The sequence below is a fragment of the Saccoglossus kowalevskii genome, chromosome 1 (assembly GCF_978046115.1).
Source record: "Saccoglossus kowalevskii chromosome 1, keSacKowa6.1, whole genome shotgun sequence".
NCBI classification, from domain to species: domain Eukaryota; kingdom Metazoa; phylum Hemichordata; class Enteropneusta; family Harrimaniidae; genus Saccoglossus; species Saccoglossus kowalevskii.
The window spans coordinates 22,711,857-22,738,156 of record NC_140641.1 but is presented as its reverse complement, the minus strand read 5'-3'; the positions used below and the strand labels follow the sequence as shown (position 1 = coordinate 22,738,156).

Here is a 26,300-nt window from a genome sequence, read left to right as displayed (position 1 = left end):
CTTCGTCTGTACAACACAGCATTTTCATTGGTTAACAAAAGCCGTGACCTGTTAGGTCAAAGGAAGTTGTTCAGGTCAAATCATGATGAAAAACACCATGGTGGAAATAGCTTTGTATCAAGAGTTTCCGTACGATAGAAAACATTCCACAACGAAGATAAAGATCTTGCCTTCGACCGTTTTTCTACAGACCCTACCCATTTTTGCGCCGTAAATTCAGACGGTATGTAAACCGTATTGTAATAACATATGTGTATTTTATGGACATGCTTGTTTCTTCATTGTAAAAAGTGTCCTGGAAATCAGTGACGCATTTTTTCCCTCAAAAAGACGTACGATAATATTTCTCCGAGACCGGTGCTGTGAATGAAAATGTAATTTGGTAATTTTTCGAGGTTGGGAAAAAATGATCTTTTCTGAGGTGGTCCTCGAGTATAAGCCCACCCCCTAATTTTCCCGATTTTACATGTTCAGACCCCTGGGCTTATACTCGGGGAAGTACGGTACTTGAAATCATTTTTATATGAAACTGGCCCTGGAACTAGCATACAGTGATTATAGATAAATGTAAGCAGTGACACAAATTCATATCTGTAATTCAGTGTTTATTCATATAGATTCATACATGTATTAGTAAAAACCTTGATATAGTAAAATCATTTTAATTTATGCAATTTAAAAAAAATGTTTTGTGGATTCACAAGGAAGCCACTTCGGATGGCGTTCATTTACATGATTCTGAAAAATTAATGTTCTTATCCTACTTATCAAGATCATGATTTAATGCTTTGGAATGCTTCTGAACACAAAATAAAACATGTTTTATTGTATATTTAACCATGGCACGCACGATTAAAAACAAACTTTTGACTAATCAGAAAGTCATATTCAGGCAATTAAAATGCTGGTACTTAACCAGAAATGATAGCAACGTGTAACACAGGCAATTACACTCACACATTACAGAACCAGGTCACTAAACTACACAGGTTTTAATACAGGTAGTAAAAATACTTTATGACTGAAGGAATTGCATGTGAATGCCCAATGAGGTGGAACAGACAAGCCATCTGGAATGTATGCCCAATCATGAAATACTAGGGTTAGTTGATAAATAAAAAAAATCAACCCTGGATGACCATATTTGTACCATACCAATGCACTAGCACTAAAGACATACAAAATGTATCATTAGCCAATATTGGAAATAATTTCCTCAGATCAACCATAGAAGGTAGATCTATGTAACCTTTCACCATTGATCATCTCATGACAACAATATTACATCCATCATCAAAGTCACTGTAACTTAAACCCACATGTAGACTATAAATGGAACCCTAAACAATAGGGATTAGTTCGTTACGCGTCCTGCTGCTGTACACAGCTCCGGTAATTTTTCAGTAAATTGCGTTTTTGGGTGTACTTTCGGCCACTATGTCGTACCGAAAATGGATAGGTGTGACTATGACTTTTGGCATTTGGTGGCGCACTTTCGGCGAGAGTCGGAAATCCGGAAACAGTCGACCGTTTCAGGATAGGTGGGCGTGGCTACAACACGAGAAATATCCCAAATTTACTTGGATACGAGTAATCATTTTCAGCAAAAAAACTAATAACTGCCCATTTCAGTGGAACACAGATCTAAAATGGGAAACGTGAGGGTGGGCATTGCACAGGCACTTTAAGGATCCCAAAGTCACTGTGACTTCCTAGTTTAAGGATCCCAAAGCCACTGTGACTTCCTATTTTAAGGTTCCCAAAGCCACTGTGACTCCCTATCTTAAGGATCCCAAAGTCACTGTGACTCCCTATCTTAAGGATCCCAAAGCCACTGTGACTCCCTATCTTAAGAATCCCAAAGCCACTGTGACTCCCTATTTTAAGGTTCCCAAAACCATTGTTACTTCCTATCTTAAGGATTTTGTTATTACCTTCAAACTGAATAATGAAACGCTTGAAAATATCATGTGTAGAATAGGGATGTGTTCCTTACCTTCATAAGTACTGACTCACTTAGTTTATCCCTGTTGACTATTTTGATTGCCACTTTCCTTCCAACAACACAGTGTACTCCCAGTTTTACCAATCCTGTAAGATATAAATGCAAAATTAATTGCATCCTGTTTGTGTGCGATAAATAAGATATTAATATCAAGGTTAAATTAAAAAACAAATACTACCAGTCAATTAGAAATCATGGCAGTTCATGTGGCTGTAAACAATGCAGCTAAACTTTTGATTCATCATCACCCAGGGGTGGGAGTTGCAAGACACGATTGGTGGAAATAATTGTCTAATTTGCATAAATTAATATTCATGAGCAATGAAAAATTAAGTAAAATTGTGCCAAAATGCTTTTCAAATGTCTATTTTTTTACATCATTAGGCACAAAATTCACAAGGATTTATGAACTGTATCAAAAAAAAAAAAGAAATTCTCTGCCAGACCATCCCCTTGTCAGCCTCCTTTAGTGCAGCTAATGATGTACAACTATCGACTTTTTTTCGTAATAACGTCAAATTGTTATACTTATAATGCTGTAACCTCCTGGGGCCTGCAATCCTTTCACAGTATTGCATTCTGCTTAGCGATATCGGCATCTTGTTAAATGTTTTCTTAGGAGGTATATTATTTCCAAATAGGAAGAACGCAAAAACTCAATTACGCATTTTTGGTTTTTTTTTATGCAGCCATGCGCCTATTATCTCCACATCATTACTGGAGTTATATTGCTCCTCGCTCACAGAATAATTTGACCAAAAAAATGCATAATAGGGTACGTATATTACTGAAAAGACTTCAATTCCTGTTTGACAATATACGATCGTAGTAATGTTTTCAGGCATAGTTTTCAGTAACCATATAATATATATACTTTGTATATATAGAAAATAATGACTTAGACTGCAATGAGGAAATACAGTCTCAATAAAAAAAAAAAACTAGGGAATCTAACAGGAAAAATAAATGTTCAGTGTCAGTCAGTATAAAATTATTACACATTTCACTAACAACTTACTTTTTCTCAACAGTGCTTATATTGATTCTGAAATTTATGATATATATTCTCTTATCGTATGTATTAAGTGGGCGTAATGTGACAACCGTGAACAAAATTTTGCATGGATGGGCACTTTCTCGTAATCTACAGTGACAATGTTGCCTATAAGTTATTAACCAGGGCACATACAGTTGTACATGTATATTTATTAACGGCAGTAGAAAACAATAACATTATTTTTATTGTTAAGCGTAATAACTTATTCTTGCCAACGAGTCACGTAATTCTCATGCGGACATGAGGAAGATTACCGTTAACGGTACGCCCACATATGTCATGGAAACTCCTTACGTACAGCCGAGTAACATCTTTTGATATCGATCTAATTTTAAGTTGGTATAAGCAGTTTGAATGTTTGGTGTAATCGGATAAAGATGCTAAGATAATAAAATTGGTGATTAGCAGTATACAAATGTATGTTTTGAAAAGTTGTTTGTAATTATAGTACATGTACAATATAGCTCTAAATATATGCATATAAGAGTAAATATCAACGTCGCTCGTATATATTTATACAGACTCCCAATTTCTAATTATCTCATTCTCTCGTAACATGGCAGCACATAAACATAAATTATGTTTTATGTCCCAGATCTTATGGATTGATGTCACTCACTACATTTCTTCAAAAATTGACAAACACTTTTAGCAGGCAATGTGTTAAACTGAGTATTAATTTCACATCGACAATGTAGTGTGATCAACTTTATTGATCTTCATAAGTGAGCTCTATAGACAATATGTGTATACGTGTACATAGAAGAGTTTGGAAAAAATCTATATACCCTATATATCTATGAGAGTTTTAAAATAGTGCACTTTAGGTCATTTTGTTTGTTGTTTCACAAATTATGAGACCCATACATGTATATCTCGCGACGACTACTGCATTTTAACTTTGAATAGCGTTTTGAGTTATTAGTACATGTATCAGCGATGAAACGTGAATCGTGTGTAGCGCCATTTTGAATCCTGCTACACTACTCCACTAATTTTTGTAATTCACGCACGTTGACGTTCAATGTTTACGTCAATTCTTTTTTTAGTAGGTCAATAAACTGCCCGACTGAGCTTACTCACCAGGCATTGCCTGCTACATATTATTTTGCTCTGATGTGTATGAATGGATAATGCCTTAAATGATATTAAGTCTGCCACCAACTTTATTGATAACTGCGAAACTAACAAACGATATTATTTTAAAATACTCAAAATTATTCACATTGCCTCTGCATTACTGAACACCAGCAGCAGTAAATACACCCCCCCCCCCCACAGAATAAACTGGAATGTGACAAACAAACAATTTGACAAGTTTATACAATGTAGATGTCAAGAATGTCATTCATTGCATAAACGCAATTAGGGGTAACGTACTTGTGAATAGAATGGCATCTTGCCAGAAACACCAATAAATACAATACAAGTACAGCACACACAACCTGTTCAACGTTATACCCCCGGTAGTTATTTCACACATAACACAAAGCAAGCTTTTGAAACCTATATTGAGTCCATATAACTGTCTGCAGTGCTTCCCGCATTTCAATTTTATCTTACGCCCACATAATTTTCCATCAGGTGAAAAAAAAAACCTTAGAAGTACACGTTACAGTTGATATGTACTAATATATTGTAAATTACTTTAAATTTATATTTTCCCCTGGAATTTATTTTCACAACCAAAAAACGTATTACCGTTGAAAATAAAATCCAGCAAAATACCTTTTTTTTTGAACACGACAGAGTTCTTTCTCAGTTTTCTTTGACTTTACATGGACTTGACCAGATAAAGGCTAATCATGATCACATGGCAGTTATATTTCAACTATGAATATAAATCTTGTGAGTGGTTAATATACCAGTAACCATCAGACCATCATTGAAGTGACAATGATTTTTTTTTGGTAAGGTACGTTGTTGTAAATTCAAATGGGAGGCGGGGGGTGACTATACCGTAAATGACAAAGAGCAGTCACTCTAAACAAAATGAAAAGTTAGTTACATATTCTGAGTTGTCTGCACTTCAATTAATCTCTGCTTGTACAATTCATCATGATAATATATGGTCATAATAACTATCGTAAAATCTGTATTAAAAGCCGCACCCATTCTTTTTGAACAATTGAGACCCAAAAATTCACCATTTCTAATATGTGTATAAGCTCTAATAGAAGCCGCATCCCCTCTGTTGCATTGTACCATTTTAATAGAATCCGCGACTTTTAATACAGATTATACAGTACATGTACTGCATTGGCCAATTATAACACAAATACCAGTATTGCAAGCATGAAGATGTAGATATATGCATGTACGACTTATAAAAATAACATATATACATGGTATGCAACTGGTAAATATATGCTGTGCAATCTACAAACCAATTTGAGGTCACATGACAAACATTCGAGAAATATATTTTAATACTATATCACTATGCAAATGAGTTCGAATCTGACAACCAATAGTTATATTTTCCACCGCAAGTTGTTCTTTCTAGTGTCATTGTGTATTTGTCTTCTTGAATAGAGTGATAACCTCACTCACTCTGTTACTACCCTTATGGAAAGTCCCTGTACTCAATAGATACGCGATAGATACGCGATAGGAACGCAATAGACATTTTGTACTCGGCAACAGTACGCAAGAAAACCCAGCTACTGGTGGCTCTCTTGCATATACGCAGACTATACTCATGAAATTATAGGTCTATACGTACAGGTACTCGAGAACCAAAGAAAATAAGATCGTGACTAGCCGCGTACTGTACGCAGAAAGTAATCAACTTAACTTCCATGCAGTTATACATGACAAGTACCCAAGAAACTTAGCTTCTATATAGATATACGCGACAGATATGTGTGATCAACAAGTATCGATCTATACATTGTTCTATTGGTTAGAGCGCATATGATCGATGCATACATGGAACACATGCATGAAAAACTTGCACATTGAGATCGTCAGTGCATATCATCATACATATCTATGGACTGCATATCATCATACATATCTATGGACTGCATATCGCCATACATATCTATGGACTGCATATCATCATACATATCTATGGACGGCATATCATCATACATATCTATGGACTGCATATCATCATACATATCTATGGACTGCATATCATCATACATATCTATGGACTGCATATCGCCATACATATCTATGGACTGCATATCGTCATACATATCTATGGACTGCATATCATCATACATATCTATGGACGGCATATCATCATACATATCTATGGACTGCATATCGCCATACATATCTATGGACTGCATATCGTCATACATATCTATGGACTGCATATCATCATACATATCTATGGACGGCATGTCATCATACATATCTATGGACGGCATGTCATCATACATATCTATGGACGGCATGTCATCATACATATCTATGGACGACATGTCATCATACATATCTATGGAAGGCATGTCATCATACATATCTATGGACTGAATATCATCATACATATCTATGGACTGCATATCATCATACATATCTATGGACTGCATATCATACATATCTATGGACTGCATATCGCCATACATATCTATGGACTGCATATCGTCATGCATATCTATGGACTGCATATCATCATACATATCTATGGACTGCATATCATCATACATATCTATGGACGGCATGTCATCATACATATCTATGGACGGCATGTCATCATACATATCTATGGACGACATGTCATCATACATATCTATGGACGGCATGTCATCATACATATCTATGGACTGAATATCATACATATCTATGGACTGCATATCGCCATACATATCTATGGACGGCATGTCATCATACATATCTATGGACTGCATATCATCATACATATCTATGGACTGCATATCATCATACATATCTATGGAAGCAGTCTACACTCTCATCTTTCTATATCCTTGATTACAGTGAATTGAGATGATACTCGAAAAAGATATCAAAAGTCCAGTATACCCTTCAAGCATATGTTATCTTGTTTTCATCCCAGAATAATTACAGATTACAGAGGAAAAAAACGGTCTCATCTTTTCCTCTATATAATATATCACAGAGCTATTTTCATCTGACAAACAAATCAAGTCACTTTGCAATCATGTACTCACTGACATACCAAAATGATTGTCACATTACTGTCTATCCATAAACCAATCAAATTTCTGACACCTATGATGACATGTATAAGTACATTTTGTAGGTCATCATAGCATAGACATGCAAACCATGAAGAAAAACAACCTTATTAATTTGACTTAAAAGTACATTTTGATTCATGGTGATGTTTACCATACATTAATCTCCTGTATTGTAGTTCTACTGATGTCAATTACCCCCATTGTAGTTCAATAATGGCACCCACTTCAGAATCTTAAAATATTATCAGTTTGAGAGAAAATTCAATTCTGAATGAATCGAGGCAATGACGCACTCACAATAACTCTCATATAAACCCATTTCATTTATATAGTTTAAAAAGATAGATTCAGGTGTTGCACATGGATTTGTCCTGATTATGTTGCTTACCTAAAGGAGACTACCGGTATACTGAACTGATCAATTTCTGGATTTAATGATAGACAGTATAGTAGAAAAAAGAAGGAACTCCAATGATTCTATTGTAAAAGGGTGGGCTGGAAAAAAGTTAAGCTGATTTAAACGAACCGTTAACATAAACTAAATGTTTATTTCGATTTCTCGTAAAATGCGTTTTTTAGGCAGCAAGAGTTGTTGTGAACTCTCAGGAAATGCGTAATTTCGTTGACGAGAGCAAACAGCAAACAAAAAGTTTCCCAAATCCCAAATAATGAATTTGATTGTACTTTACACATGTATGATACAAGGGTGGGAATATAAACCAACGGTTTCCATCACAGCAGATAACACGCATGGTGAATTATTATTAAATCGCAGTACATGCCATCTTTTGAGCAAAGAAACTAAAAAAATCACCATTTTTAAAATATTTTAACAAACTTAACTCAAACACCCTCCCCTCATTATCATTCATGATTGATGGGATCAAATGTATCTAATGTTTAGTCAAATGTATGCAAGGTACAATAGACATGTGTGCAGATTCATAAAGACACTTGAAATGTAATAGACATGTGTCCATTCAGTAAGTTGTTACGAACGAATGCCGATGGTTGCAGGTATGGCCAATATTGTTAATAGACCCAGTGACAAAGACATAGACAATTATGGTCAGTTACATGGTGTTACAATTCAAGTAAATCATTTAAGTTTTATACGACAGCTACATTGCCATGACATGCCCAGGTGAACACAGTAAAAATAAAACAGCTGTCTAGTGGGGCTCTTTATAATTAGTATGCAGAGAACGGAGTGGCGGATTTGACGGAACTCTAACAGGATGTATCTTCACTATCAGTTACACCACACATGGGAGGTTGGGATGTATTTCCAGCACTGATCATGTACATCATGACTGCATTGCAATGTACATATAACGGTGATGTTAATTATTCATTAACTATCACTGAAGTAAATTTGATAAATGACCGTTTGAATAATTATTCAGTAAACGGAAAATTATTATAAAATTCAGAGATCAATGAATATGCCTGGCCAATCTCTGCGTTGAGTTAATCACTGCAAATGTCAACATTAATATCATTTTTATCTTGACGTCATACATTTTAATAACTGTCATTAAAGTCAGACAGTAGATCAGATTTCGTAAAATAGCATAGATACCAAAGTCACAAACAAATTTTTTATCAGTTATTCACAATGTTCAGTTGGCACTTATAAAACTTAGTCGTCATGTTATCTGACATATTAAAATAAAATAAAATAAAATAAAATAAAATAAAATAAAATAAAATAAAATAAAATAAAATAAAATAAAATAAAATAAAATAAAATAAAATAAATAAATAAATAAATAAACAGACAAACAAACTAAATGACGAAATAAATAAATATATAAATAATTAACCAAGAATTTTCTCTAAAATATTTTCAAATTAAAATGACAGAATACATTTTTGACTCCCGTATGCGAATCACAAAAGGAGTCTTTGCAGCTACCCTGTCTGTATGTCTGTATGTATGTATGTCTGTCTGTATGTATGTCACTTTTTTTGTTCCACTGTTATCTCAAGAACCACTAATCAAATTTCGATGAAACTTGGTACATATATGCTCTGGGATAATGCACAGAGTTGATTAGGTTTTGGTAAAATCCATGAATATTAATTACCCAATTTGCACAATAATTAGCTGATTTTTAGCTGTTACAATGTACATGACTGTTCCACTGATATCTGAAGAACCACTCATTGGATTTTGATGAAACTTGGCACATAGATGCTCTGAACTAATGCGCAGTTTTGGGTAAAAATCTGTTTATATTAATTACCTAATTTGCATAATGATTAATCAATTTCCGGCTTTTCCACTGATAACTCAAGTACTAATTATAACATTTCAATAAAACTTGGTACATAGATTTCAAATGACACTTCACAGACCTGATAGTTTTTAGGGTAATATCAATACATATTAATTACCTAATTTGCATAATTAATTAATTTTCAGCTTTTGATATTTCAAGTAGTAATGATCACATTTCAATGAAACCTGGTACATAGTTACTTGAGGACTGTGCAGAGACCTAATTAGTTTTTGGGTAAATATTTGTGCATATTAATCACCTTATTAGCATAATTAGTTAATTTTCAGCTTTTCATCTGATATCTCAAGTACTAATTACATTTCAATGAGACTTGCAACATAGATCATTCAGGATTGTGCAGGGACCTGATTAATTGTGCATATTAATTACCTAATTTGCATAATTAGTTAATTTTTTGCTGTTCCATGGCTGTTGCACTGATGTCTAAAGAACCACTCATTGGATTTTAATGACACTTTTAAAGAGCACTCATTATCACATTTCAATGAACCTAGGACTATACACCATATTAGTTTTTGGAAAATATTTATGCTTCTTAATCACCTAATTAACATAATTAATTAATTTATTAATACTGATATCTCAAGTACTGATCATCACATTTGAATAAAATTTGGTACATAAATGCTCTAGGACAATAGACAGCCTGATTAATTCTCTAATTAGCATAATAATTAATTTTTTGGTTCTAATCACATTTCATTAAAACTTGGTACATAGATATTATATTACGCGGATCTTATTACTTTTACATTCTACAGACCTTATTAGTTTTACACTTAGATCTGTTAATATTAGTTACCTTATTTGCATTAGCTTTTCCATCAATATCTCAAGTTCAAATGATGTTGAATTAATTTTTAATGTGTCTCCAATACTCTCACAGCACGCAGGAGTTCTTTCTAAGCTTTCTTTGATTTTAAGTTTTTTATCAAAAAATTCAATTTACATCATCTTCCTAGAAAACAAGCAAATTTTAAACAAAACTAAATATATATAATTAAACATAATTGAATGACAAGTTCAGATTTTGTCATCTTTCACAAAATAACCCCCACCCCCACCCCCATTTTGTTAAAAAAAATTAATCAAATCTACTATATTAAGACAATGGAAAACGATGCCAACTTGATTGAACATTAGAATAAAATTATTAATAAAATACATAAAAGTGTGCAAAACTTTTACAAGAACTATAATACTTTTCAAAGGAATCAAATAGGTCAAACATACAACAGTACAACAGAGTTTTTATAACGAATACAACAATAAACTTCACAACCTAGTTTCCAGCAAGGTCCTAACAATTCCAATCAGAATCAACCAGGTGAGTATTGAATTACAATTACTGGTACTGGATCAGTGATTCCAGTGTATGTATACAGTGACTACAATCCTCCACTTGATACCCTTCATTCTTATTATTCTCAAGTATTTGTTTGTGTGTGTACTATGTACGTGTGTACAACATGCAGATAAAACAAACAAGTCCCTGGATACTACTGTGTATCATTTGAACCATACTCACCATTTTAATTATCTCTGATTCTCAAATAACAACAACAACCTTTATAACACCTGTCTGGTTTCCCATGAAATTTTTACGCATTAAAAAAAAAAACTTAAAGTCAAAATAAAACTACATACTAAACTGTATTGCATTAAAGTGATATCTATATGATAAACAAATTTATTTTATTTGTCAAAATTAGTATGTCAACCGAGCAAACATGAACACAAGCCCCTGCAGACCTTAACCAAGATTCCCCTAAAGTTGCATTCATCAGTGAATGAATCTTGGCCAGCCTTCCCATCGAGTCTGCAACACACTCACCCAGGGTAGGGGTTGACCCTGTTCATTAGTAACAACCACTACGTTACAGGTGATCAGTGTAAAACATTATATACTACTGTAAAATAAAACACTTTATTTTAGCTGGAATAAATTTTCGCTGAAAAGACGTTTTGGGTTTTCACTGATTTTTGATGAGTTGGATGTAAAATATAGGAAAACAGGTATATTCACTGGATTTTATTTTCACTGAATCATTCCTTCAGCGAAAATAGCAAAAATTAATTCCAAGCAAAAATAAAGTATTTTACAGTATACAATATTGCTCATCATCATCTAAAGACCAATTTCACTATAATGTCACACAAATGACATGACATCATTAAAATCACTAAAGAGAATATATATATTGATTTTTGAATCTTTCTTAAGACAGCTATGTTAATTTGTGCTTTGTTGGTTACACTACAATATCCACCACCAATGACTACTACTGTAAAATCTGTATTAAAAGTCACAGCTTCTCATAAAATGGTACAATGCAACAGAGGGGATAAGGCTTCTATTAGAGCATCTACACATACGAGAAATGGTGAATTTTTGCATGGTTCTCAATTGTTCAAAACAAATGGGTGCGGCTTCTATTAGGGATGCGGCTTCTAATACAGCTTTTACGGTACTCTATGTAAGTAAAGTAAAGTAAACTTTATTGACATTGTACCCTCTTTAAGGTATTAAATTGATTACAATAAAGTAAATATGTTTTAGAAAAAACATAAACAATTAAAGATAATTGATCAGATAAAGGAAAGTAAAATACAGTAATTACTAAAATAGCTAAATAATAGAAAAAAAATTAAAAACACTACTAGTATCAGAAATAAATATGTATAATGTAAATATTATGAGGCAGCTTGTGTAGTAAGTTTCATGTTTTCTTCTCTCAAGTTAAAGCACTGATAAATGAATATACAAAGTTTGATCAATGTGTTTTAGTTTTTGCTTTTTAGAATTTTTATTAAACAAATTTAATCAATGTTTGTGTTGCCAGCTTTTTGGAAAAAATTCATTCAAATATGTACGTTCACACACTGTACAAATCATCATGTTGGCTTGTATACCAGCTCCTGTCATTAACAAAAGGAGTGAAGAATGTTGTCGGTGACACATATTCATGCTGAAATCATTTCTTCTTGCAATGCTACTATGACATGAACAAATAACGCTGTTCATTCGCCCAATGGTCAATAATGAATACAATAACAGCAGAAAGCATCAGATATATGAGCAGAACATGCATGTCATCGGATTTACGATTTAGGTTGGAATTTCGCAACAAGCCCATTTCCAACTAGGTCCACAGGTGGCTTGATTAACATGAATGCAATCCTTTTACAAACAGTAAGAGTGAAAAATATTCGGCACAAACCGAGATCATGTGATGTGAACGTACATGTTGCTGATTTTAGCTGGTACTTATGAACAGCCATTTTCAAAAGATGAATAAGTATGCTACATGTACATACATTTGTAGCATATTGATTTGAGCTTGTATCGATCATTATCGGTTTCTCCCAGCGAAATCAATCATGTTTACTCCAATACATAGGGAAGATCAAGGTAAAACAAAGGTCAATATCTCAAGGTACAAGTTATAAAATGCAAATTTAGGTAAATTTTTTCCACGAAAACTGTAGAGCAGTACATTATAATATTTCTTTATAATTTCTTTGTTGTTCATTTTGGAATCAAAGTACCCAAGTTTCCTTGTTGCTTACATGTATATATTATGTGCGCATAGTGTGTGTGTGTGTGTGTGTGTGAGGGGGGGTCCAATCAATGTGGATTCACTTCTGGTGAGCAGAAATTTGCAGTTTTAGGCAGCTATACTATATTTTACTATAACATCTCAATTTTGTAGTGTACACGTTGATTGATAGAAAACGTGTTTCACATTCATATACTTAGACATCACAGACAAACTATGTAATGTATGTACATTTACCAAATATTTCTGGGGGTCAATATACATGTACAAGCATGGATATTCAACAGACTCCTGGACGATCTGTTTTAAAACGACTAAATGAGCTTCCAGGCATGGGTACAATTTTAGGATATACTGCAGCACCTATATATACATTGTATACCTATATACAGCTAGTTGAATGCATTTCTAGTCATTTACTGGCTTCAACAAATAGGCCAAGTATATCAGAAAACAGAAATGGTCTGCTATATATGGGACATAAAAATTCAATTAGGAAAAACCATCAATACTGCATTATCTTAAAAATGCTTTTAACTTGACATTTCCACTTAAACTTATCACAATATGATTTATAGATTATGAAGATAATGGAAATGATTAAATTTAGAAAATGATTCCGTAACTATGCTGGATTCGGACGGTGATAAAAATGTTCACCCAAACATGGGAAGATACAAGTAAGTCTGTTACGCATTTCTGTCATCAACATCTGAACGCAAATGTTACCTTCCGCTCTACTTGTTTTATTATATAAAACCAAAGAACATAAATTGAAGGATTTTTGAGTTGAATCCAAATGTTGCACCACTCACTGGCAAAGCATTGTGGGATACAAATTCTAGTTTTGCATCTATTTAGCATACATGCATATACACTGAATTATGGGATGTATATTCCAGCATTGTAACTTAATACTGCGCATATGTGCCATGCATTAATTTGATGAGTATTTTCACTGAATATAATGAAAATAATTTTGTTGATTATCCATTAAAAACTTGTATCAACACTTACAGTATATGTTTTTTACAGACAAAGTCACCAGGTAATATTTTAAGATTAAGAAAAAATTAACCACAATGGAAACCAACACAAAATCTTGACACTGTCTTACAGGTTTTAGTTTTTTGGTAAACCCAATTTTCATTTTCTTCAGACAAACACATGGAGTAATGAGTTGGCCAAATGTAAAACAAAATGGCTGCCAGTCATTCATCTGGAATTGGATCACAACACAGATCAATTTTCATTGATGTCCTAAAAAATAACTGCTAAAGTACCAAGAGTTGAACTACTGGAACTGTGAGAATTTGAAATATATGTACATGCATAAGCACAAATATGTAAAAAAAAAAAAAAATGAACATTTTTGTCAAACAAAATGGTCGCCAGTCAACCATCATCAATTAGATTGTGACACAAATCATTTTTCATTGATGTGTTAGAAGTCAGTTCCTTGTGTATCAAGTTTAAACCACCTACCGGGTATTTGGATAGCGTAAATTTTAGATATAAGCAGAATTGAACAAAAATCAAAAAAACTACAGATTTCATAAAACGAAATTGCTGCCAGGTGACCATCTTGGATTGGATCACGATATTGGTAAATTTTCGTTGATGAGCTAGAACACAATTTTCTGTGAACAAAGTGTGAATTTGTAATATAAGCATAATTATGCAAAAAAAGATGAAAATTACCATATTGGATAGGATCTAAACAAAAATCCATTTGAATTATTGTGAAATAACTTATTGCTTTTTTACCAATTATGAATAAAGCCAATGCTTGCATTCTCAAGTTACATGTAAAAGCACAAATTAACAGCAACCAATCGACTAAATTTGAAAAAATGTGAATAATTGATGCGTCTCAGTATTCTGAGAAAATACGACGAACTGAACCCAAACCATAGGCCCCTGGACTATGTCTCGTCAAGGGACAAAAAAATCTTACGCAATTTGAGATGGGTTAGGAATGAATAGCTTAACGAACTTGACTCAATGCAGAATACTTTTTTATATTATCAGCCATATCATTATAGTAAGTTTATTGCTCTAAAATAAATCAAACATTTGTAAAATGCAGCTATGGCTGTAAGTATGTTAGTATTACTAAAGCTCAGGCTCACTGTTAGCAGCCTGGTTTTCAGAAATGTAGGAGGTTAGGGGGGCCTACAGAGCTTAAATGGCTCCTGAGTGTCCATCTTATAGCAAATAAAGTTTGTTCAACTTTGAATATGATGTTTGTGTCACTCACAAATGGCAGTTATTTTTAATAAAAAATGGCTTAATCTGAAATATTTCATGAATGTTTAACATCTGACAAAAAATTTAACACCACCCTACCCTCACAAAAAAACAACAACAACATTAATTGTTAAATCACATGTACGTAATTGCACCAGATATTTTAGCATTTGGAGAATTTAGATTTACCCAACCATGGAGGCTTAGAACAGTCGATATTCATCAATAACGAGTACTGCACTGATTGCTAGAAACACAGCACAAATGCAACAATCATTTGTACCGCCACTACTTACATAATGTCTGGCAATGAAGATAGACCCAAAAGTAGATCAATTTCGGTTAATGCAACACCGACGAGTTGCCCATCTTAAGAGCTCAACTAGAAGAGTGACGCAAACTCATTAGATGCCCTTAGGAAGGTATAATGTACATGTTTAGAAGCAACATCATTAAAACAAGAACAAATACTCCCTCAAGCTTACCGGTACATGTAAGTCTCCTATCCAATTGCAAAAAAACGATACTAACAAATATTTTAAATGTTTCATTATTCTGACAGAAATCAATGAATGCGAGAATATAAAAAAAAAATAGCTGTATCATCAATGTTCTAATGTTAACTTTATTATTTTGAAATACACTGATTTCCCCTATGGCCACTGTCCCTGATTTCAAGTATTCTGAGTAGATCTCTACAAGCTGATTATTGTACATGTGTTTCTGACAGAATTTTCTGTGTATACATTCAGTTGAGAGAGTATCAATGAAATGAGTTGTCAAAAAATACATCAAATCGCAAACTTACACAATGAACAAATCGCTAAATGCTCACGACTACAAATATTATTTTGGTGATTTGTCAATTTGATGGGATTCAAGGACCCACAAAAGTTATGAACATCAGTGTGACTGTCTAAAAATACCCAGTAATTTAATTGTCTCTAACAAAGTCCAAGCAGTTCACAAACACAAATAACTGTTCTGAGGTTATAAAGCAACAACCACATTTATACCTATCAAGAAAATCTCAATGAGAACTCCTGTGTGCAATGACGAAATATGAATATACCTACAAAACTTACGAAATAAACTAACATTTATATAGATATCCATTTTTTTGACCAAATGATCCCTTTTTTTAGGACCGTAACTCATCATGATGATGGCCAACCTTGACTGCAGTTTGCCCTTCACATTACTTTGAATGACATTTGCCGTAACACATCACCTGGCGCTACTGACAACAGTTAAGTTACACACTTTTTTAATTTCATGTAAATATACTGTAAAATACTTTATTTCAGCTGGAATTAATTTTCGCTGAAAAGACTTTTTGAGTGTTTTGTATAGAATTTATTTTCACTGATTTTTTGACGAGTTGAGTGTAAAATATAGGAAAAAATGTATATTCACTGGATTTTATTTTCACTGAATCATTCCTTCAGCGAAAATAGCGAAAATTAATTCCAAGCGAAAATAAATTATTTTACAGTAGTTTATGTATATGTGGCATAGAACCCATATTCAACATGTTTCTATGACTATTGTGCAGTAACATCTAACTTGACTACTTTCTTGGAGAAAATATCAAAAGTTTCTCAGTGTCAAATTTGCTAGAGAACACTGTATCTGGGAATACTAAGCAACCTACAAGGACTCTTGTTACAAATTCAAATCATAAAACTGCTTATAACCAAACAGCCAATTAGGACCATTGTTACATATGGAAATTGTATTAAACTATTTATAACTAAACAGCCTATCAGCATTCTTGTTTCATAATAAAGTCATATTATCAATTAACTGCATACAATTAAGTAGCCTATCAGAACTCTTGTTACATGTAATCACATTGAAACCACATACAATTAAACAGCCTATCATGACACTTGTTACAAATGTGTGGGCAGAAGAATATGTCACTTAGAACAATAAGGTACACTGTAACTTCTGAAATAATATTCATATATTCAATTATTATAACATAAATATATTATGTATACATGTACCTGGAAAATATCAAACAGCTTGAATGATTTAAAATGAGAGGGTCGTCACCTGCGCATGCCGGGAAAAGAGTCCCAAGCGACGATAACAACACACGCTAAAAACCTAAAGGCTAGATGATTGTTTGTAAACAATGACATGACAATCCTCCGCTTTAAATATTAAATAAATATTCAAAGGAGTCAATGCATTCATTCAGTGAATATCGCATCCTAGACCAAAACTTACAGCCGTGTGCTTGCCAATGTTAGAGCATATTGAATTGTGGGAAAACAATGTTTATCAACACCAATCCGAACATTGACCTTTAACATTACAGTACAGTAGTATGTGTTCTTGTTAACGTGAAACACTCATTAACAATTATATGAGCATCTCAACATGCAATACTCTCCTTAAGTTGGGTTGATTGATGATATACTTGGGTGTAAAACAGATCAGAGGATTGCATGCATGCATGCATAGATTAATGAGTGACCTGGAACAACCAAGATAGCCTGCATACTGTAAAATATTTAGCTGGAATTAATTTTTGCTGAAAAGACTTTTTTGGGTGTTTTGTATGGAATTTATTTTCACTGATTCTTGATGATTTAAGTGTAAAATATAGGAAAAAAATGTATATTCGCTGGATTTTATTTTCACTGAATCCTCCCTTCAGGGAAAATAAAGTAATTTACAGTAGTGTGCACAAGTGTGTAAGAATTAATTTATGGGTTATTATATACTTTTACTTGCAAACATGAAATGTAATTTTTATTAAAGTAAACATTTTCTGGAAAACCTACCAGATTTTGAATTTACACATGTTTATTGTAACGATAATGATTGCCTAATCAAGATTATCTGTGTATAATACAAATACCTTTAGAAGGAGGTGACCACTTCTTTGACCTATGTTATCATACATGTATGACCAACGTCTACATTGACTCATATAACTTGTGTCTATACTCTATTTGACCTGTGTCCAAAGTGCTATTGTACCTTGTTTGACCTTTTGTGTTCGGTGCTTCAATTGTTCGATCCTTGCTAAACGGACCTATTCTGCATAGGCTTTGCTACATACGCACATAGGTCAATATGGGGAATAAGTTGAAATTGATAACAATGACAGGATGGAGTTGTAAAATAACCAATCTTCATCATGTATGGAAATGTTTTGGCTTACCTCCATCAAACATTACAGTTCTTCACCAACAAATATCAAAACAATATGCATTAGATGTACATGCACTATATATAGCCTATGACATAGATTGAAATTTTCCATTTTTCCTAAAGTAGTGTTAACTGAAGATGTTAAATGTAATGCTCATGTACATCTCATTTTGAAGTGATGAATGAATGTCCTTGACAGTGACAGTGAATATGCAAATCAAATGAACCAGTCAAACATAAATTGCTAAACAATATCCCCAGAATAATTCAATTGAAATGGGATTGCATCAAAGTTAACAACCAGACAGTAATTATAGCGTTTTTTGTAAATACAAAATAGTTACCAAACTGGTCATTTTCAAACATTTTTTTTTTCTTTTAAACACAAAATAGCCATGAAATAGCAATCTTTTTCAATTTTACACCTTGATCAGGTTTTTTTTCTTCTTAAAAAATCTAATGGTCATTTTTAGATCGTCTAAAAAACAAAATGGCCACTAAATGGCCATGTTTGATCATTATTGTCATGCACAAATGATAAGCATAATTGAAGTTGGGAAAATAATAGTGGAATTATCTACATTATTAATATACAACTGGACTCAAGCATTTAAATAAATAAGATTACCAGTACTCTGGCCAATACTGTAGAATACTTTATTTTCGCTTGGAATTTATTTTCGCTATTTTCGCTGAAGGGATGATTCCGTGAAAATAAAATCCAGTGAATATACTTTTTTTCCTATATTTCACATTAAACTCATGAAAAATCAGTGAAAATAAATTCCAAGCATAACGCCCAAAAAGCTTTTTCAGCGAAAATTAATTCCAGCGAAAATAAAGTATTCCACAGTATATATATCTGTCAATGATCCTAGACCTCTCTATTAATAATTATAAGGAATAATTTAGCAAATCAAAACTAGAGTAGCATAAAAACTGCTAACATAAAAAAAAAATATATTTAAATGTATGATTTTGTTTTATTAGCCTCTTGGTATATATAATAGCTAGTTGAGCTATCAACTGAGAGATTGTATTCATATTAAAACAAGGCAGTACAATCAGGCCTCGAAAATTTAAAAAAAAATGTACTTGCCACAGGACAAGTAGATTTTCAATATCACTTGCCCTGATGAAAATTATGCTTGCCCCATTTTGCATAAGTGTATAGTGTAACATTATGTGAAGAAAACACACACGATTAGGATTAATGGAATACATTATTTATTTCATAACAGTTACATCATCACATTCACAAATATTGCTATTTGTTTACTGATATGATATTGTTCTCTGATTCATCATGCTGAAGAGCGTGTCCATGTATATGTTTCGTTCCACCACTTTCAAGCCAATGTTGAATTGCTGGTAGTGGATTGAATTCTACTATGGTTGGCCCATGTAACATTGTACGAAGCAAAGCTTGTAAGGATGATTGCTTTAGACAGGAGCGGTTGGCAGTTTTGATTTGCTTCATGTGAGAGAAACATCTCTCACAAGTTGCAGTACTACAGCTAATTGTAAACATGATATCAACCAGCTTTAAGATAACATGCAGATTATGAGGCCTGATAGTAAGCAGATGCTGGTACATCTTATATATCCCAGTGACAGGTAGATCTTTCATCCTTGATTTTAAATTGGTGTACTGCTCAATGCCCAATGCCACTTCCTCCTCAGTAAACAGAGGACTGAAGTGATTAAATAGAGCAGTGACATCATCTACACCATGAAGTACAAGTTCATCCCTTTCTGCTGGCCAACGAGTTATGTCGAATGCTTCAAAGTAGGAGATAGGTGGCTCAAAGAAGTTGTCAAATCTGTAAACAAAAATGTATATGTAAATTAAAAACAATATTAGTCAGGTAAGTGTTTCAGTGTATTGCTCTTATCATGATATAATCTGTAACAAATCAAATTGATGTATGGTAATTAGCAGGAATTATGACATGGTGAGCCAGCTAAAAAATGTCACAAACATTTAAGAATACATAAATAAATCTATAAATACCTTTTATCTACATATTTGCAAATCCCATCAATTAACTGCAATAAAACTCGGTCTTCTGATAAGTTAATTTCAGCACATGGACCATGCAGGGTTAAACTACCAAACTTCTTATTGTCATGATCATAAAGTCTGGAAAATTCTCCCATGTTTGCTGCATTTGTAGGTTTTATTTTTAGTGACACCAATTTCAATATTGCAGCTTCTAATTCATGACAGACCTCAGTAACTAAAAGATCTTCCCTCTGAAAGATCTGCAACAAGGGATAACACATACATTAATGAATTTAGACCACTTGTTATGATGACTCAGAATGACTCTCCAGTTAGTATATGTAGTTGTAATTGAATTAAAATAAATTTTACCTGGGAAATCTCGGCTACTTTTGGAAGTACATCCAACATGATATGTAAAATTTTGACAAAGGACACACTATGTACTTCTTTAAGCCATCCCCGTGCTTTAGCTGCAGTGTCATCTTTCCCAGAACCAACATCCTCCAAATGAGATGCCACAACTGATAGACTTTTCTTTATGGCTTTAACTGCCCTGACCTTGCTGGATAACCATCTAACCTTGGAGTAAATCAACAAATTAATAGTACATGAATATAAACAAGAAAACGTACAAGATCTTTGAAATATGCTAAGTTTATCAAACAAAAAATCTTCACAGTATATAGAAAAATTGAGGAAAATTAACATGCAAACCCAAAAATCATTCTAGTTAAATTAAATTAAATTTAAAATAAAATAAGTGTCATTGTTGCTTACTAGTATTACCATGGTAAATGAACAGAAAAGTATATTGTACATTTCTATATTATTAATATTATACTTGAAGGCAATTATATACATAAGGGATTTCAACACGCATATTGAATAACCCAGTAAATATTTGTTTAGACGAAAATAATAAAATTGTGAAAAATAAGTAATTAAAATTTATTAAACACTGACCTGTTTGATATATCCAAGATGTGCCAATTCCTCGTCCAGAATTTGTGCAACTAACTTTAAATCCCGTCTCTGTTTTGGGCTGTAGTGATAAAAGTTAAAGAGGCCTTTCACGGTGTTCTCAAACTTGTTTATTTCGGGAAGATGCTTGACACTGTCAAGTACAGCGAGCTCTAACTTGTGAGCAATACAGTACACTGGTATAACGTAGGGTGCCTCCTCCAATATATGGGCAACAACTCCCGACTTCCGTCCTTGCATGACGGATGCGCCATCAAAATTAGCACAGACTAATTTAGGTCCAGGCTTGTCACGCGAAGTCATATTTTCCATGTTGAGATTGACAGAGTTCAGGCCGTCTTTGATCGCTTCGTACACACCAAGTGCATGGGAATGGGCCGGCGCTTCAATGCTTACCATCGTCGTTACTGGTACGCCCTTAGAAACGTAACGAACAAAAATATTTTCTTGTTCGATTATGCTGACATCGGCACTGCCATCAGCTAATACTGACAAGAAAGCTGCATCTTGAATTTCGTGGATGTTGTTTTTCTTGATGACAGCGGCGATATGTGTTAGGAAAGCACTAGCAGATTTGTCGTTCTGGTAGTTATCGCCGATCTCTGCGCCGACTTTCCTCAACAGGGCACATTGCATCGGCATGTCTGACATCGGTTTCCCATACTTGGCAAGCATAAACACTGTGCTAAAAAGGTTGCTGTATCGTCGTAGCTGGTCGTCATTCACTTGATTTCACTTGCCCTGACATAAAATCTAGTTGTCACGGGCGTCGGGCAGCGAGAATTTTCGAGGCCTGAGTACATGGACAATAATAGTTAGGATGTTACTGCCCTCTGGCATAAATTCTCAGTAAATGAGTACCAAGAATAAATTACCTCCATGTATCGAGGTCACTAAATCACTTCCAATGTCAATACCACTCTACTAGAGTAATAATTGACTCAGTAACCTTTTCATTAGAAGACACTAAATTTGATTTGACCACTTTAACGATCCTGTTACTGGTCAATTAATATTACAATGATTAATAAGATTATAGTCACCTTTTCAATGGCTTCAGAGTGGCATACGAGTGTGGGAGTAATAAACGCACTCACTCTTCAGGCTAGAACTGACATCGTTGGACTTCAACGCCAGGCAGGCCTCTGATTTAATAATAACACCCATTTAATGACTTTGATGTATAGTAATGGAAACTAGCAAACCAAATTATCAAGTTCAGTAATCTGCGCTAAATCCAGTACGGACATAACACTGTAAACCTTCAATTTCAAGACTCAGGTCATCGTGAAATTTTATAGCAGTTGAAATTTAACTACTGCCTTAAAAACCCTGATTCACACCAACTTTCACAAACTCTTATCCCGACGATTGACATTAGATCATCAAATAGTGAATTTCTAACAGTTTTCATTATTGAATTTGAAATATTTCACTCATCCTGACAGAACAGTTGCAGAAACGAATTCAAAGATTAAATGAATGTTATGACTAAAATGGCCACCGGTTGGCCATTATAAGAATGTATAAACTGCTAAATAAAATAATATACATATACATCAGAATATACCCAACATGTGTGACACCAAGGTTGAATGTAATCATTCAAGGTATGCCTAGAAAACACTTTGTTGATAGCAAGCTGAAATTTTGTGATTTGAAATGGAGATTTCATTATTATCGTTTTGTGGTTGTGTAAATTTTAAACACAACTGCTAAACATGTGTCAACTACATGTACAATGGTTACTAATAAATTATAAACTTGTTTCTTGTATTCTGTCACCATATAGTATTAATTGTGAGTTTATACTCATTCATAACAGACAATCTCCAATATTGCATACATTTACGTCTATGATTCATTTATACCATAAATATTAATGACGCAATTTTGCTAAAGTGAAAAAATGCCCTCTATGCATAACTATTAGGAAGATGCATGTATGAAAAAAATAACAGATATATCATCTCTCCACATATCAGTCTTATTTAATCAAATGACCATGGTTGGATCAAAACAACTAACAGAATGACATTCGGGTGAATATTATAAACACAGTGTCCTTGACATATCCTTGTCCTCAACTGGCCATCTTACATTTATTTGTTGTATCACAATAAACAACACATGTAGTTCTCATAGCAAAATAATATATTGCCCCCACTCTAACATAATTTTTAAAAATAAATCTGCATCATTTGTTGCAAAAACCCAAGACCACTATGAAGTGGTATTTAAATACATATACTAATTAATTACACAAAATCTGTCTAGCAATATGTATAGCAATCCAATTTACAATACTTTTACTTTTGTTGCCAATATTACCTGAAATTACTTTAAAATAATGTCCATTCAAATAGGACAGCAAACAAGAGTCAGGGATTGAGAGACTGTGTATTACACAAAATGTAAATTACATACATGTGCTTTTGACAGGTTTAGAATACTAAATGTATATGAAAACAGCTTCTTTCCTCATACGACGTAATGAGGAAGTTAAGAAATATTTTTTGTGATAATTATTGATCTCATGCTCAATGAATTCCAATTTTGTCAACTGCTACTAGAAAATTTATATTCTCTGCGTTTATTATTATCATGCAAAAAATATGTGAATGCAATGACATCAGACGAACCTCCTCAAATCCAATGGAGACAAAATATAATTGCATGGTGGGCTGTGGCCACGGAAGCAAACAAAGTAACCTGAAATACGAGAATTTGTATAATTTTTATGTCTTTTGTCTAATGTTACACAGACTTTAAAATCTTGCTAGAAAATGACTAAACAAACTAGAAAATTAATTAGTACCTCTGCATGTATGGGCTAAAATGACATGATTTACTACTTTACTAATATTGATTTTATTATAAATCTATGCTTTTTACTCCCTGATATGATGCTATTTATAGCCCAAGAAATTAAGGAGATCTGACGTTATGCCCTAAATCAGAAATGCAGACTAACAAAGAGGACCTTTCAGATTACAAGCTCCAATAAACACACACGCACGTCATTATTACGGATGGAAATAGGTTGAAATAAATTAGCATTAATATCTAAAACTGTAAATAATATCACAAGTCAAATATATTTATAGCAGCTAGATAAACATGAATTTGAATATATCCATTTTTGAAGGAGAATAAAACTATTTATTTTCACTGACGTTTAATTTCACTATTTTGATGTTTTTGGGGTAATTTCACTGGGTTTTAAGTTGATGAAATTGGCAGGGAAACAATGAGTTCTATTGTTATTCATACATAGCTCATGTGGATTAACTAAAGATAATAGCCATTTTCATTAGCATTTGAAAATAGTGAAATTATAAACCTGCGAATAATAAATGCATTTACAGTAATGCAGCTGTACAAGTAATGTTTTACAGGATTTTTCATTATTATTTTTGGGAAGTCAAGAAAACAAAAGTATAGGACAATTTTTATTTCTTTTTTCAGTAATTATGAATCAAAGTATAGTGTCTATTGGAAAAATGTTTCAAATCAAAATGGCCACCAGAGTTAGGTACCAATGCAAGGGACAAATCACACCATCATGGTTTCCAAGGAAACAAGATTGACAGAAATATCTGCCTTTTATTTGCATGTTGTCATTTATTTGATAAAATCATTCAGATGCAGAAAATTGATAATTTGTGAATTAATTTATATTGGATAATTTATAACAGATCTTAACCTCATCAGGAGATACCATCACTCGATGTACGATGTGTATTCATTATTATTTTACACACAGTCCTTATACAAACACAACAACACAGCTTTAATTAATTACTGAGTACTATATTTGCTCTCATTACATTGTATGAAGAATCATTAAATACAAATTATTTTGACCATGGACACACCTCTGTCATTTACGCAAGTGCATGCTCTAGTAATAGATTGAAAACAGAACGTTGCTTTACACATGTTGTTTTATGTCAATGAAAAAATAATACATGTACATGCATACGGTAATACTGAGAAAGGAAAATGTACCCCAATTGTTCAATACCGATCAATACAACCTTGTATTATTATTGACATTTCTAAGTTGTGAAAGCACTAAACAACAATAAAACTACACATATATACAATGTTCAATTTAAAAATTAGAACATAAAAATCATCAAAATGATCTGTATGATACCAAACATGGACACAAGGGATTAAGGTGATGTGGCCTGTACATACAAAATATGCTAATCAGCAGAAATTTGCTCACACAGAAATTACAGTTTGATGTTTTCATAATTTGGTATCACAAAAACCATTTTATTATTATAGTAGAAGATCTCTTTAGTGCTCACTCTATAGCACATATACATAAGACATCCACTCATGCCATCCACTGGTCACTCTGCACAGATATCTGCTCTAATCGACTCCAACCTCTCACTAGCATTTTTAGGGGCCCAAGCCTGTAGGGCGTGGCCCCTATTCTTATTGTTCGTTTTTTTCTTCTTTCTTTCTTCTTTCTTTCTTCTTTCTTCCGTAACTTTTTTCGTCAAGCCGTTTGAGAAAACCGCTGAACGGAATAGTCTAATAGTGCTCTATACTGATAGTCCCTAATGTGAACTGGTGCAACATGCTTTCAGAATTTTGATTGGCCAATTAGTTTGGCAGCCATATTGGATTGAAATAAAACCGGAAGTGGCTGTTTGACCACTTTCTGAGGGTCTAGGCGTCTAGATTTTTTTATGGTATATAGTACAACTCATGTGTAATAAATATCAGAAATAAAAACTTTAGCGGTCATGTGACTTTTCCCGCCA

The 26,300-nt window shown here is 33.3% G+C and overlaps 2 protein-coding genes across 3 annotated transcripts in view; both read right to left on the bottom strand.

Annotated features, from left to right (window-relative positions):
* The window catches only part of LOC100368120 (serine/threonine-protein kinase BRSK2-like), a 69,885-nt gene that overhangs the window by 32,760 nt on the left and 10,825 nt on the right, over positions 1 to 26,300 (bottom strand). For both annotated transcript variants that reach the window (XM_085499817.1, XM_085499818.1), the window contains exon 2: positions 1,997 to 2,091. In XM_085499817.1, the coding sequence (XP_085355943.1) occupies positions 1,997 to 2,091 (95 nt within the window). The remainder of the gene's footprint in view (positions 1 to 1,996; positions 2,092 to 26,300) is intronic.
* Positions 19,735 to 22,155, bottom strand: LOC102807772 (zinc finger protein 862-like). The gene is made up of 4 exons (XM_085502800.1): positions 21,496 to 22,155; positions 20,902 to 21,258; positions 20,539 to 20,789; positions 19,735 to 20,347 (listed from the first exon to the last, which is right to left on the bottom strand). Exons 1-4 carry the CDS (start codon positions 22,153 to 22,155, stop codon positions 19,792 to 19,794), a joined length of 1,824 nt encoding a protein of 607 aa, XP_085358926.1. The 3' UTR covers positions 19,735 to 19,791.